The following is a 14,603-nucleotide window of genomic DNA, read 5'->3' as shown; positions in this document are numbered from 1 at the left end:
GGGAATACAATCCTATCACATAGCTAGGTGGAGAACCAGCAATATTCAGTGGACAGTAGTAATGTCTCCATTTACCAGCTTCCTGTGTTTATTCACAGCCATTTATCCAGTTCAGAACAGTTTCCTGAGGGCATTTCAACTGCAGAGCATTCCTCTAAGTGCCATATACGATACAAAGATGAACCTCTTGAAGGGGTTTCCATCCAGCAGAGGAGATAAAATATATACAGAATACAAGATTAAAATGTCAAAGGCCAGCAAAAAGCAGCAAAGTTCGATAAGAGTTTGAACGAAGGCGGTTTTAGCCACAGGCCATCTAATTTGAGGAAGTGACATCTGAGAAGGGCTTTGCAGAACCAGTGAGAACTGGATGTGAGATGTCCAGGCAGAAGGGACTACGTGAGTGGGGGCAGAGAAGTAGAACATGGCGGTTCAGGTGCAAAGAATGGTAAAGTGTTTAGTTGAATGATGTTTAGAATAGAGAAGACAGAAGAGGAGGAGGAGAAGGGAGGAGGAAGGAGGGAAAGGAGAAGAGGAGGGGGGAGTGAGAGGAAGCAATTGATGGGGGAGAAGGAAGAATAAGAAGTAGTCTTTTCAACCATAGAAGATTCTGAGAAAATTAATCTGTCTTATGTGGCAAGCTTTGAAGGGGAAGGCAATGGGAATGGGGAGGACTAGTGTAGTAGTCCAAAAAAAGAAGTAACAACTGACCATCACAATTGAGAGGAGGGAATAGTTCTTCTCTAGGACTGTATACAGCATGGGAACACTCAGCTTCCCCATCTCCCTGTCATCTGACCCAGAAAATATAACTCACCTTTCCTTCCATCAGCCTGAGCCTGAAGGATTGGTCATTTGAGACTGAGATCTGATCGAAATAAAGAGGTCAGATGAGAAGACCCATCTCCATTGAGAGACTGGCTTCTGGCCATGTCACCCAACCAAGAGAGCATTCCTTTTATAATTAAGGGGATAGCTGCTCTATGTGTCCTGAGTTTATTTCCTGATCCAATGATATTTCTGAAGCCGCTCCTTATGGACTAAGCTGCAAGGGTCCATTTATGTCAGTTTGTCCTGGGAGTCGGCAATTCCTCCTCTCATGCAGATTCAACTTCAGTGTTTTGGCCCTTCGAAAGCCAAGTAGGCACTGCCACGAGTCTTTGACCATCACAAGAACCTACTGCTTACATTAGACAGAGCCTTAGGACCTTGTGTGTGCACCAAATTTGGTTTATGTTTTTGTTTTTTCCATTAATTCTACACAAACAGTAAAATCTGCCTGTGGTCTGAAACCTCTTCTTACTGACCAATTCCTTCACTGGGGAGGGTAGACTGTGCTGTTCTTCCCACTGCTCCAATGGACACAGACTTCCACTGCCACCCCTGGGAGAGGATCGCAGCCACCAGGGTCCTTGGGGGTTCCCTAAGACCCGTAGAGAAGCGATCCCCATCCTACGATGACCTGGAACTTGGCACCGGAGCAGACAATGTCACACTGTGTACTCTGACTCTCACACAAAGAATTCTCATGGAAGTCAGAGCCAGAGGGAATGACCCTGCTGATCATGCCAAGGTCCGATAAGGGTTAGGCTATTTCCTGGGAAGCCCTGGACTTTAGATCCACACACAAATGACTTATCAGTCTTAGATTACTACTTTTCACCATACTCCTTTACAGAGCACACTCAGCCTTCCTCATTGACTGGATCGTAGAATTTTTTGTATTTCTTCCCTAATGTTCAGATTTGTTTTTCATTTCATATGCATTGAATGCCATAAAATACTTTTGGAGTCAACCAATATTTAATTATTATTTATCTAGAGCAAGACCCCATGCTCTAATAATAAGTCCCCAAAAGAAGCGGGGGAGACTAAATTCCCAAAGAGAATTTTGAGCTAACTATACCTATATTTTACCTATACCTGTACTTCCAGAGCAAGGTACAGAGGTGACATTGAGATGTGCCTTCAAGAAGAGATAGAAATTCCAGAAGAGCGAGAGGTCAGTGAATATTCCAGGTGGAAAGATTGGCACAGAAATGGGAAAACATTGAATATAATATCTCAATGGGGAGTCCAGTTTGGCTTTTGTTAAGGACAGAGCTAGAGAGACCATAAAAGTATTCCAGGACGAGTAGTTGCCATTGAAAACCCGGAGAAGGAATCTGTTTAAACACCGTAGGCAAATGGGAGCTGCTGGTGGCCTCTGAAAGGGAGATGGCACCACCAAAATGAAACTTTAAGATCATTGTCTCCAACTTCAAGCTCAACCACTTCGGTGTTAACTTGACCAGCGGTTGGTTTTCTGTTTCCCTGAGGCCTTTGCACTTGGCTTTCTCCTCTGGGTGGTTGGCTCCTTCAGAACATCCAGGCCTCTGCTCGCTTCCTCCTCAATGACCCCCCTGACCAGCTGATCTAAAGGAGTTCTCCCACCTCAGCCACTTTTTACTCAACAAATGTATTTTGTTTTCCAACAACACTTACAATTTGAAGTGATTTTATTCATTTCGTTACCAGTTTATAGTTTGACTCCTCCCATAATAATATAAGGTCTCATAGTAATATAAGCTTATTAAGGACAAATATTATAGTATTGTGACTATTAGAATGGCTGATAAACAATAGGGACTCCATAACTACTTTCAACAGCTTTATTGAGATATAAATCACACATCATACATTTCACCTACTTAAAGTGTACTATTCAAAAGATTTTAATATAGTTACAGAGTTGTGCAAAAATCACCACCATCAATTTTAGAATATTTTCATTACCCCAAAAAGAATCTGCATACCCATTAACAGTCACTTCGCATTCCCCCTACCCTTTCAGCCCTTGGGGACGCCTGTATCACTTCCTGTCTCTCTAGATTTGCCCATTCTGGACATTTCATATAAATGGAATCATACTATACATACATGGCTTTTTGTGACTGGCTCCTTTCACTTGGCATAGTTTTTTCAAGGTTCATCCATGTTGCAACTTTTACCACCCAATAATATTCTATTCCACAGATACAGTAAATTTTGTTTATCAATTCATCACTTGATAGACATTTGAGTGGTTTCCACTTTTTGGCTCTTATGAATAATGCTGCCATGAACTTCTGTCTGCAAGTCTTAGTGAGAACAAATGTTTTCATTTCTCTTAAGAGTAGAATTGCTGGGTTACACGGTAACTCTGTGTTGAACCTTTTGAGGAACTGCCGGACGGTTTTCCAGAATGGCTGCACCACTTTACATTTCTGGCAGCAGGGTAGGAGGGTTCCGATTTCTCTCCATCCTTGCCAATACTGCCGTGATCTGTCTTTCCGATTATAGCAAGCCCAGTGAGTGTCAACTAGTATCTCACTGTGGTTTTGATTTGCATTTCCCTGCTGACTAATGATGTTGAGCATCTTTTCATATGTTTATTGGCCATTTGTATATCTTCTTTGGAGAACTGTCTATTGAGATCCTTTGTGCTCATTTTTTATTGGGTTATTTGTCTCTTTATTACTGAGTGTAGAGATTCCTGATATATTCTGGATACAAGTCTCTCATCAGGCATGATTGGAAATATTTTCTCCCACCCTGTGGTTTATCTTTTTACCTTCTTGTTGCGGATCCTTCAATAATTATTTTAAAAATAAAACAATGAATAAGACTAATCCTTTAAGACAGAGAAAACCTGTGGCTAGCTCATAAGTATATGGCAACTTAGTGGCTGGGCAGGACCCAGAAGGGAATGCAAGTCACCTGTTATCAACGTTGAATTTTGTTTGCTGCTGCTTCTCAGCATTATCCAACCAGCCCAGCAGCAATGACATCATCCAGTGAAGAGTCAAAGCATGTAGCATTTGGTCAACTGGCTCACAAGCACTAACCAAATAGAAAGATGCCCCAGAGTTACCAAAACAATAGAGAAAAAGGTTTTGCTGGAAGCTAGGCTGTAATAAATCGTAACTGGCCTACAATTTAGTTTTCTCTTGAAAAACTTTGAAATTGATGAATGAGGTCCTCTACACACACAGGGGAAAAAACAACAAAAACACCACAACTAGAATAGGCCCGGGATAAGTAAGCAAGTACACTACCAAACTTACAGCTATGGATATCTGCTTACAGATTAAGGGCTCTGGGATTGTCTTCCCTCTTCACACTGAATTCAGATTACAGAGCACTGCCCGGTTTTATTTTGGTTGAGAAACTTCAACAAATTAAAACAAGTTATAAGCCCTGGGAACAGCGATGTGGAGAGAAACGGCTTATTTTTACAGCTGGAGGAGTTTCTTCACCGAGCAGAAAAATACCAGACCTTAAGTGCTTACTACAAAAATATCAGACCATAAGTACTTGGTACAGACACATAGATGGTATGTGTATGAGTGTATGTGTTTGTGTGTGTGTGTGTGTGTGTGCTTTTAATAAAAGTTAAGGAGTTTCAGTGCTGGCCTGGTATCCACAATGTAATTCAAGAGAAATAACCTCTGAGATAATGCACAGAGGATTAAACTAGAAACTTAATGCTTCCTTTGTGATGCTAACCCTAACTTAACAATCAGATTAACATACAAATGCCAAGAAAATTGGTCTATTATATAGAGCAATCTAAAAATAGTATATAATAGAGAGAAATCTATAAAGACATTTTAAAACATACTTGAAAAAATACATCTCTCTCCTATCAGGCAGAAAACTAGTAACATAAAAGACAGGTTCGGAATCTAGCTTCATTTTACTATATAAAATAATGTACTAAAGGGCAGAATACGTGACATATGAATAAATTATGGGTTTAATTATAGTAACTGAAAGAAGCTACATGACAACTTAAGGTGGAGGTAAACATAAAGTGTGGCATGCATATACCATGTTAAAATCATCCTTAGATATTATTTCTGGTTTCACATTCTCTGTTTACACCCCTCCCTCTGTATTCAGTGCTCAACACAATCTGCAGTTTTCAATCAAATATGCGAAGGCACATTTGGGAGTTGAAAGCAATCGCCCATGTGTCTGTCTTTATCCCTTAAGTTGATACAGGACCCACAGTGCAAATAAGGGTGCACAGATGTGCAAAGGAGAGATAATACCTAAATTTATCTGAGGAGAATTGAAGTATGGAGCAGACTTCATGTTTGTCTGCTCAGTGTGTATACTGGCAAAAATCACCTGGAATCTTCATCTTATCCAAACTGATAACCCTTCCATTCTCCCAGCCTCACAGTTTAACTCCATCTACCCTGCTGGCCTTCACCTGTTCTCCATCTGGTCAGTCCACCAGCACATCCATACCTTATGGTCATGAAGAATAGCATTCACCTAGATCTTACAGGGGGGAAAATATCTACTGGGATGGCTCCCATCTTTCCACTTCAACCACTCTTACCAAACTGGCCCTCCTATCTTATTTTGAACCTCAAACCCTTACACCCACCCTATTCCTTTGGTCCACCAGTCCTGTTTTGACCTTATCACCTTCCTTAAAGCCTGGACATGACGGTCAAGCATTTCAAAGGTAGTACCCCTGGTATTCAAGAACCATTCTTCTCCCTTGCTCCCACCTCCAGGCTTCCACAGTATCTTTTTACCTTCCCTTCCACTCTGGTAAATTCTAATTCCCTGTTTTATCCTTTTCTAATCAGAAATTACTGAGCATTAGGAACAAAACCACAACTTAATACAGATTGGTTCATTTTTTTCACTCATTCATTTAACCACTAGTTACTCAGCAATAACTAAGTACACGCAGCAAATAACCTCATTCTATTTGGCAATTCTCAGTCATTGATTCTTATCAGAATTCCCTAAAAAGGTTCCAAAACACTGGAACACCCAGGTATCAGTGTCGCCCAGCTCCCTGATCACTCTCTCTCTGCAGATGGCCTTCACCTCTGAAGTGACTGAGATCCAGGTCATTCTACATACACACTCCCTTCTCTTCCTCCCTAACTTGGACTCCCCTGAATCTCTAATTCATTCCTCTTCAGTCTCAAGACATCAGTGTTCCTCTCCTTTCCAAATCTATTCCTCCCTACATAACCCTTTAGGCTTCCTATCCAAGTGCCCACTGTGCTTGTCCTATGCCACCCACTATGTTAGATGCTTGGGATACAACAGGAATAAGGCACCACCCTGCATTTCAGAGGAGCTCACCAAGTCATGGAAGGATAGATGTGCAGTTACACACACACACACACACACACACACACACACACACACACAAATATACATGTAATTAGAGTGACCATACATATCATTTCTCTTCCAAATTCAGACATATTTGAAAGTGAACAGGGATGTAAAAAACACTCAACGGAGGTGAACTGATTTCCACAGGCATAAATCAGGACTATCTCTGGCACAATACGATGTATGGTCACACCAATTATAACATAGTATGGTGCTTTCAATTATGCAGCTGTTAAAATTTGTCTAAAATTATTTAGTAACATTGGAAAAAGGCTCACAATAAAATGTTAAGTGAAAACAGCAGGATGAAAACTGTATGTAAAAACAGATTATAACTTGGTTAAAAAAAACACACCAAGATATAATAACTGACATTTATTGAGTGTATAGTAGGTTCCAGGTACTATTTAACTACTTTGAACTAATCCTCACAACAATTCCATCAGGGGAATACTATTTGATCTTTTTAGAAACTGATGCACATGAAGAAACTGAAGCACAGAGAGCTTCAGGTACTTGCCCAGGGTCCCTGACTAGGAAGTAGCAGTATTAAGACTGTTTCTAGACCTGTGATCCAAACTACCCTCAATACATTGATGAGAAGGAGATTAGGTGGCAGACGTGCAATGAGAACTTTTGTACTCACTCCCTCTACTGCCCTTTGACCCCAACTCCCGCTTATTATTCAATCAAGTGTTGGCAGGCAGGGCACTGGTAACCGCCTCATCACCAAATCTCTCAGCTGGGTTTCAGTTCTCATCTCTCTGGATTCTATGGCAGTTCGCACTGTGGTGCACCCTCTAAAGGGGTTCCCACTCTTCCTGTGGCTTTCTGACTCTGATCTTCCCCTAAGTGGAAACACTTTAGGTTCTATCCTCAGCCCTCCTCTCCCTTCCTGCTTCATCTCTTCCCAATCCTATGCACCTCCACAGCTTCACTGGTATTGAGGATGAGTGCCTGTCTTCACCTCTTTCCCACCCTAAATTCTAATCTGCCTAATGGACATTACTATGTGCATGCCATTCTATCTACCAGCTCCATTAACGCAGAACCTCTGCTCCCACAGACTGTTCTAATTCTACAAATGAGCCCCCCATTCTCCTGGTCCCATGGCTGCAAACTTTGCAGGTATCTTCACCTTCCCTTCCAAGTTCCACTTCCACTCAGTGACCAAGCCATAGTGAATCCATCTCTACAAAAGCTTCCAAATCTATTTCACCTCCATTGCCACAGCTTCTTGCTCATCACCAATAATCTTTACCAACATAATAGCCTCTTTGCCTCCTCTAGCTCATTATACAATGGACAACACCAGGCATGGCTGAACCATGCTATACTGCCTATAACTCCATTTCTCTTGCTGAACAACAGTTATGGGTAACTGCTCTCTTGAGAGCAGAGAATATCTTATATATGGTACATGGTGGACTCCCATGTTCGATGAATCAATAAGTTGCTGCCTCCTTTTCGGGGACCTTTAATATAACTCTTTATCCTACATAATAATGTTGAAACTCCCTAGCCTAGGCATGCATGTACGGCTTTATATAATCTGATCTGTAGTGAGGTTTGTCTTGTTTCCTTTCTGGCCTCATTTACCTCCTAAGATTAACACAAACTGCAGAATTTATTGGCATTGATTGTTCCTTCTTAGTACCCTTAGATATAGAGAAGTAATCTGTTGAAACTAGTGAGAATGTTGCATGAGTAATTTCACTCTAAAGTATATGCAAATTTAACTTTGATAAAAATAAAAATTAGCAGATTTACATCTATAGACAGATACACCCATATATGCATATATATCCTCTAGCATGCATGAATGTCTGCAAGCATTCGTTTTTATCATCCAGAAAGCCAAAGTTAGCTTCTTTGTCAATGAATCCAACCTGAATTAGCCAAGTAATCAAGTCCCAAAGCAGAGCGATGCCTGGAGATACTTCAGCCTTGGGTAAACCCAGACACTACTTCACATAACTTGAACCGACAACACAAATACCCCTCCCTGCCCAGGGGAGGTTTCTGGGTCAGGACTCCCTCCCTGAACCAAAGAGTCAGACATCCCTGGACCTTTTCCCAGCACACTACCCTGCTTCTCTGGCTGACCTTTAAGGTTAGGACCTCTGGATACAAGCTCATGAAAGATAGCAATAAGGCAAATTCAGCTGCCTTGGGGCTCACAAAAATGCAGTTTTTCATTTCAAATAGACCCTGAAAATCCCAATGGCCACATACAAGCCATTCCTAGTCTATGAGGTTAATGCAACAGACCTGCCATCATCAGGCCAAGCACTCTGCACTGCTTTTTCTCATGAAAGGTTCCCCTACTCATGAGAACTATGCATGTGAGAGAGGCCAGCGAAGGTCAGGGCCGAGGTTCTTAGGCGTGAAGATCTGCCCTGTGCAAAGCCAGATGTATCACACAGGGATCAACCTAGGACTCCCACATCAACTTACTTTTCTGCTTACAAAATGCCTAAGGATTTAACCAGGGGAGCACAGTCCATTCCCATAGAACCCATCAGACGAGCCATGTTCCTTATTTCCAATGCCATCCTTATGCACCCAGAACTCACTCTCCACTGTTTATCAACCTTTCAATCATCCCACAAACTCACAGGTCAAAATTAATCAGCAGAGTGGGAAGCCTTCAGGACATCTCTGAGCAAGGATCTTCCTACTGATTTGGAAATGCTGCTTCTAACTTTCCTCATACAAACTACATTCAGGATTCAACAAAACACAAATTCAAGTCTAGTCTAACATAATGTACCAAGGAAGATGCTTTATATAATAATCAACCTTCCAGTATTTTTCTTCCCTTTCTTCCATCTCCAGCAAGTTTACCCTTTAATATTTAACAGACTACAACAAGGATCCACCTGAGAGGAGGGCACTGCCATGGGAAACCAGCTGGAATGATTTAGAATCCAACAGAAAACTAGCTTAAGTTGTTAGTTTATATGGAAAACCATTTTCCCTATCTACAAAGCTCTGACTTCGTTTTTTACTCAGCCACCCAAAATGTAATCTTCCGATCTTCACCTTTTTTGTATCTCCCATTAAAAAAAAAAAAAAAAAAAGTCTTCCTTTCTTTCTATCTCAATAAGGTTTGAATCTCACTTATTGCCCATTCAGATTCAACAAAACTTGCATTGCAAGCCTAACCATGTGCTGGGCAATGCATAGTCAACTCAGTCTATTATCCAGAGATTTGTCATTTTACAGATGAAGGAACAGGGGCTCCATTAAGTTCAATGACTTGGCTGCTCTCAAAGACTTGCACGTGTCATCATTGGTGTTTCCAAGTCTATGCTTTCAGTGGGAACTCCAGGTGAACTTTTCCCCAGGATTGCTTGAATCTGGCTTTATCCTTCTGGAACCTTGCTCAAGGTAAGTTACATGGCTTGGGAAGGGGTTTCTGCTACTGGCAATCTCAGCTTGAAATCCAGGAGTAGAGGCAATTTGCAGAAGGATAAATGCAGCTACTGCACATTGCAAACAACCTTCATGGGGGAGCTTCTCCCTGGGTTCAAATAACCAGAAATTAATTCCTCCTGGTTTGTAGATTTAGTCCAAAAGTTCATAATTAATATTATGTCAGGTCTTATTCCTTTATGTCATTCCTATTCTCTAATCACTACATTGTTAGCTGAAAGGGTCAGAGCACACAATTAGTGAGGCAGGACTAAGCCCTCTTTTCCATCCCCATGCAGACCAACAGGCAGGCACACTGACCCTCAGCTGGCCCAGCAGGTGCTGGTCATACCAGATACTCAGAGGGTTAGGAGTCAGGGCTTACAGGGGAAGAGGCAGGGCATTCTACAGCTGACACTAAAACCAAGCAAAATACAATGTATGCTGACATGACAACTACTACTACTAATTATGGTATCACTTCAGAATTTCAAGGCATGACCATTCACAAAACATAAATGTTATGTGAAAACCTACCAAAAACATAAGGTATCTCTATCACCAAAGGGGAGGGGGGGGATACCCTCATTATTGTTCCTTCCAGGAAGTCAAGCATGTTCTGTTTGCCAGTTTGTTTGCCTGCTTGCTCTTGAGTTACTCGGCACATCCTATCTCTCATGAACACAAGGGACACGCCTATTCTTTTCTGTAGAAATCTCCAGGCCAGAAACTTTATCTCTGGTGGCTTTTAAATGCTAAGATGCTACACAAAACATTACACTGACATTCTGATAGCCAAGACTGCACCTATACTGTGGTGAAAACTCACTGCCTTACTCACCTAAAATATTATACTGAAGATCTCAAAAATACTACCAGGACTTCAGGAACAATAACAGGTCTCAGTTCAATTTGTGACACATGAGGAGGAACCCCAAGCCCAAATGGGGAAAAACAGGAGAGTATTTCAGGGACCTTTGCAACTTAGTTACTGCCCTCAACTGAACCACAGCTGGTTTGTTGATGGAAAGAAAGAATAACAAAACGAGGTCTGAAGTGTTAAAAGGTCAGAGCAGTTAAGAATGGATAAGAAATACATTTGGCCCTTACAGTGCAATGATATCGCGGGTGTGAACTCAATTTACCACCCCAAAGACTTAGCATAGGGCTACTCCCCTTTGATCTACAAAGGAAATGCTTTACACTGTAAGAATAGCTGATCTTTTTACACTGCTTATGGCTTCAGTTCAAGGGGTCTTCAGTAACATCTGTAAGCCCTAAATTTCCTCATTGGCCTTATAAAACCACCATAAATGGTGTTTGGCATGATGTGTATGTAAACTTTCTTAGTATTACTTTTTAAATGAAAAGCCATGGTAGAAGGCTCTTTGCAAAAAGCCAGGCGAGGTTGCAGGACACTGCAATATTTGCTTATTCAAAAGCGGGTTCGGGGACGAAAGCTCTTCTCTCTGCCAAGTTCTGCAGGATCTAACATAGAGTTCCTTTGGATACAGGTCTTTTGGTCCTTGCAAGTCATGAAGCTTCTTAGACTCAAGAAGTCCAGGCGTGTTTGAATGAAGACTGGATGTTTGTGTCCAGTCCACCAAGCCACTAAATCAGAATTCAGGGATACAGGGCTTTTGCTTTCTTCCTCCTTCCTTCCATGGGATGGAGGGAGTCTCTAAAAGGCAGGATTCAAGCAGGAACAGGCCTGGATCAGGGAGACCTAGGTCTGAATCATAGCTGGGTGACCCTGTACGTGTCTACTTCTCCAGTGTTGGTTTCCTCTTTGCTCCATGTGAAGTAAAATCCACACAGAAATAATGGTCGTTTGGTTTAGGTTATGGAAGCAGTGTATGTTCAAGAACTTATTCTTCCAAATATGCCTGGCATATGGAAGATGCTCAATGTTAGCTGAACCCAGAAAGATTAGCATAGCTACTTCCAGTGTTAGCCTTCCCAGTTACACCCCCAGCCCCATGCAGCACCCAACTTTAAGCTCATATAAAAAGACTTGAGAAGACTCAGTGCTTTCTACCAATGACAAAAGAAGCCAGCAGAGTCCTAACTAACAAGCCATTTGAATGGAATTCTCCTGAAGATGACAGGCACTCAGGCAACAAACTCTGGCTGGCTTCCCTGACTTCCTTCCAGGTGTGTATCTGGGTGGGGGTGGGGAGGGGTGGATACAGGCTGTGCCCCGAGCCCTGGTCTCAGTCCTCCACAAGACTGGCTTCTCTAGAAGGAGTCCTCCTTGGGGACCAGCAAGTGTCAGACCTAAGCTCCCACTGTTCCGAACCCCCAGGCGCTCCCTAGCTCTTTCTAGAGGCAGGACAGCAGCTCTGCCTTCATAGTCCCAGGGCTCCAGGGCTCCAGGGCTCACATTCCTGGACGTGGAGCTCAGTGGCATCAGAAATGGCCTGTGCTCTGCTGCTTTGGCGGCAGCAGCTGGCCCGTTCTCGCTTCACCCTGGCAGGGCTTGCTGGGCGCGTGCATGCCCAAGCAGTCCCAGACGCCGTCTCCTAAGAGGGCGCCCCCGCCACTCTCGCCTCCCAATCTCAGCAGTGTGTCCTCAGGGTCTGGCCAGGGCCTCCTCTTCCTCCGGTCAGCCCCGGGAAAGCGACTGGGGTGGGGCGAGACACTTTCTGGGACCCGCTTACGCCGCCCTCTCCATCCCATTTCTTGCAAGAAAGAGATAGAGGAAGCCAAGACCATTTCGCCCGCAGGTACCTCCAAATCTGTGGCGCTAACAATCATCCCCATCCACCGTTCAATTCATTGTCCCCCAGCTGGGCAGCTCTGCGGAAAGCCCTTGAGAGGTACCCCCTAAACAACCCCGCGCCCCGCTGCCCGCCCAACTCTCGCCCCGCGCCACCTCCCGGCTCCGCACATCCCTCTCCGGGAAGGCTCGCCGTTTTTCCAGAGCAGAATCCGGTCAGCGGGTCTTGGAGGTTGTTTCCCACCTCCCCTTCCGACCCCCTCTACGGGAGCCCACAAGTAGATCCCGCGCAAGAGGCCAAGAAGCCGGGAGGGCTGCCCCCAAATCTGCGCTCACCCCGGGCCCGGCCCCCTTTCCCTCCCTCCATCTCCGTCCTTTCTTCCAGCTCCAGTCCCTGCGCCTCCTGCGCCTCCTGCGCCTCCAGCGCCCAGCATCTCTTCGGCTCAAACAGAGGAAACTTCTTTCTGGGCTAAATTCAGGTCCGAGTAGGAAAGGCTTCATCTTCCCCGCCTCCCTCTAACTCCGGCTCGAGGAAACCGCAAGGAGCCGGCACCAGGGGCGTGCTTACCCCCAACTCCCCCCTCCCCAAAAAGAGCTCGGGCTACTAGTGCTCCCCGACTTTGCAGGTTCACAGGTCCGGTCGGGTCAGAGGCCACCACGGGGGCTGTATCCACATTCATGATCTTTCCAGAGACCCTGCCCGTCCCTCGTGGCTTGCAAGAAACTAGTAAACAAAACGCAAACCCCCAGCAACTTTGGGGAGTGCGTGTATATAAGTGTGTAAGAGAACGCGGGCGGGAGAGAGAGAGCGCATCGCTCAAGAGTTAGAACAGCTGCAAGAGCACATCTGGAAGAGGGGGAAGGGGGACGGAGAGGAGGGGACGAGAAGCGTGCCGCTGAAGGGGAATCCCCCCTTCCCCCGGCCGCTTCAGGGCCGAGGGCCGGGCCGGCCGGTCGTTACCTGTCCTACGTTGATGAAGCCGTACTTGCTGGCAATGCGGTTGGCCTCCGGGAATCCGCCGGCGATTTTGACTGCCCAGTGGTTGGTGTAGACGCGCGTCCGGCACACGGGGAGCAGGCAGCCGGCGAGCAGCGCCAGCACGCACAGCAGGTCCCGCCGTCCCGGGCAGCAGCAGCGGCCCCCCCAGCCCATGGCCCCCGAGCTCCGCAGCCTTCCTCGCTCGCTCGCTCGCTCGCTCCGCGCACTCCGCGGCGCGCGCACAACTAACTTCTCCGGCCTGGGCCGCCCCGGCTCGCAGCCGCGGGAGATCGGCGGCGGGCGGCGAGCCCCAGCAGGGAGCAGAGCAGCGAGCCTCGCGCCGGCGGCTAGACCATCCCTGGGGCTGCGGGGACCTGCGCTCCCAGCTCTCCCGCCCGCGGGGCGATCGGCGGGGGCTCTCCCGCTCGCGCGCTGGAAGCGGTAGAGCCGGACGGGCGCCCTCCCGCAGTTGGGTCTCGCCGGGCTCGGCTCCCGGACTCTTGGACTCGCCCTCGCTCCTCGCGGGGCCCCCAAGCGCGGTGGAGGCGGCGGTGCAGGCAGCGGCCGGGTGCCCCCTCTGCTGGCCCGGGCTCCGAGCGCTCGCTTGCTAGCTCCCTGCGCTCCCTCCGGCTCCAAACAGCGCGCGGGGAGAGTGAGCGGCAATGGCAGCAGCGCCTGCTCTGCATAAATGACTCCCCCCGCCCCCCTTAACACCCCTCCTTTCCCCACATCTCCCCCCTCCTCTCCCTCCTCCGCCCGCCCGCCCGACAGCGGCCCCAGCCAGGCGCCAACCCGGTCCTAGCGCCGCCGGGTTTTCTCGGCTGTAACCTCCAGGGTTGGCGCAGTAAAAGCGAGACTTTCCAAAGGGCTGGGAGGAGAGCTCTGGTGTAGATATCTTGGTTTTAGCCCCTTTTCTCTCCCCCCTCCTAAATTTGTATTAATTTATTGCCACTTCCCCAAAGACTAAGGAGAGTTACAAGCTGGTTCAAATCAAGCGCCCCGACAATTCATTCATCCTCACTCTGAACCTTAAACAACTAAGTATTTAAGGAGGTCACTTGCGTGTCAATTGCCAACAAATAACCCTAGATTTTCACTTCTTTAATTCTCCATGCTTTTCAGCAACTGTTTATTTTACACATTCTGCTCCCGGGAGAAGCTACCACACAGCACGTACGCCCATCCACTCTTGCAAAAGCCAACCAGGGTGCCTCCAAAGCCAAGTCGGCTGCCTGCTGACTTTCGAAATCCGTGCATCAGATTCTAGGCAACGCCACAGAGTAAAATTACAGTTACGGAATTGAGGAAAGATGT

At 45.8% G+C, this 14,603-nt stretch overlaps 1 protein-coding gene across 8 annotated transcripts in view; it reads right to left on the bottom strand.

Annotated features, from left to right (window-relative positions):
* The window catches only part of PCSK5 (proprotein convertase subtilisin/kexin type 5), a 416,215-nt gene extending 402,245 nt beyond the window's left edge, over positions 1-13,970 (bottom strand). For 5 of the 8 annotated variants that reach the window (XM_059656941.1, XM_059656936.1, XM_059656940.1 and 2 more), the window contains exon 1: positions 13,272-13,967. In XM_059656941.1, coding sequence (XP_059512924.1) covers positions 13,272-13,463 — 192 coding nt within the window. In that variant the 5' untranslated portion in view covers positions 13,464-13,967. Of the gene's footprint in view, positions 1-13,271 lie in introns of all 8 variants that reach the window. The other 3 variants (XM_059656934.1, XM_059656933.1, XM_059656935.1) reach the window with 3 other exon arrangements.
* Positions 13,971-14,603: the final 633 nt, after the last annotated feature.

This window comes from Myotis daubentonii, chromosome 11 (genome assembly GCF_963259705.1).
Source record: "Myotis daubentonii chromosome 11, mMyoDau2.1, whole genome shotgun sequence".
Taxonomy (NCBI): domain Eukaryota; kingdom Metazoa; phylum Chordata; class Mammalia; order Chiroptera; family Vespertilionidae; genus Myotis; species Myotis daubentonii.
The sequence above is the reverse complement of the archived record's forward strand: the minus strand, read 5'-3'. Positions and strand labels throughout refer to the sequence as shown.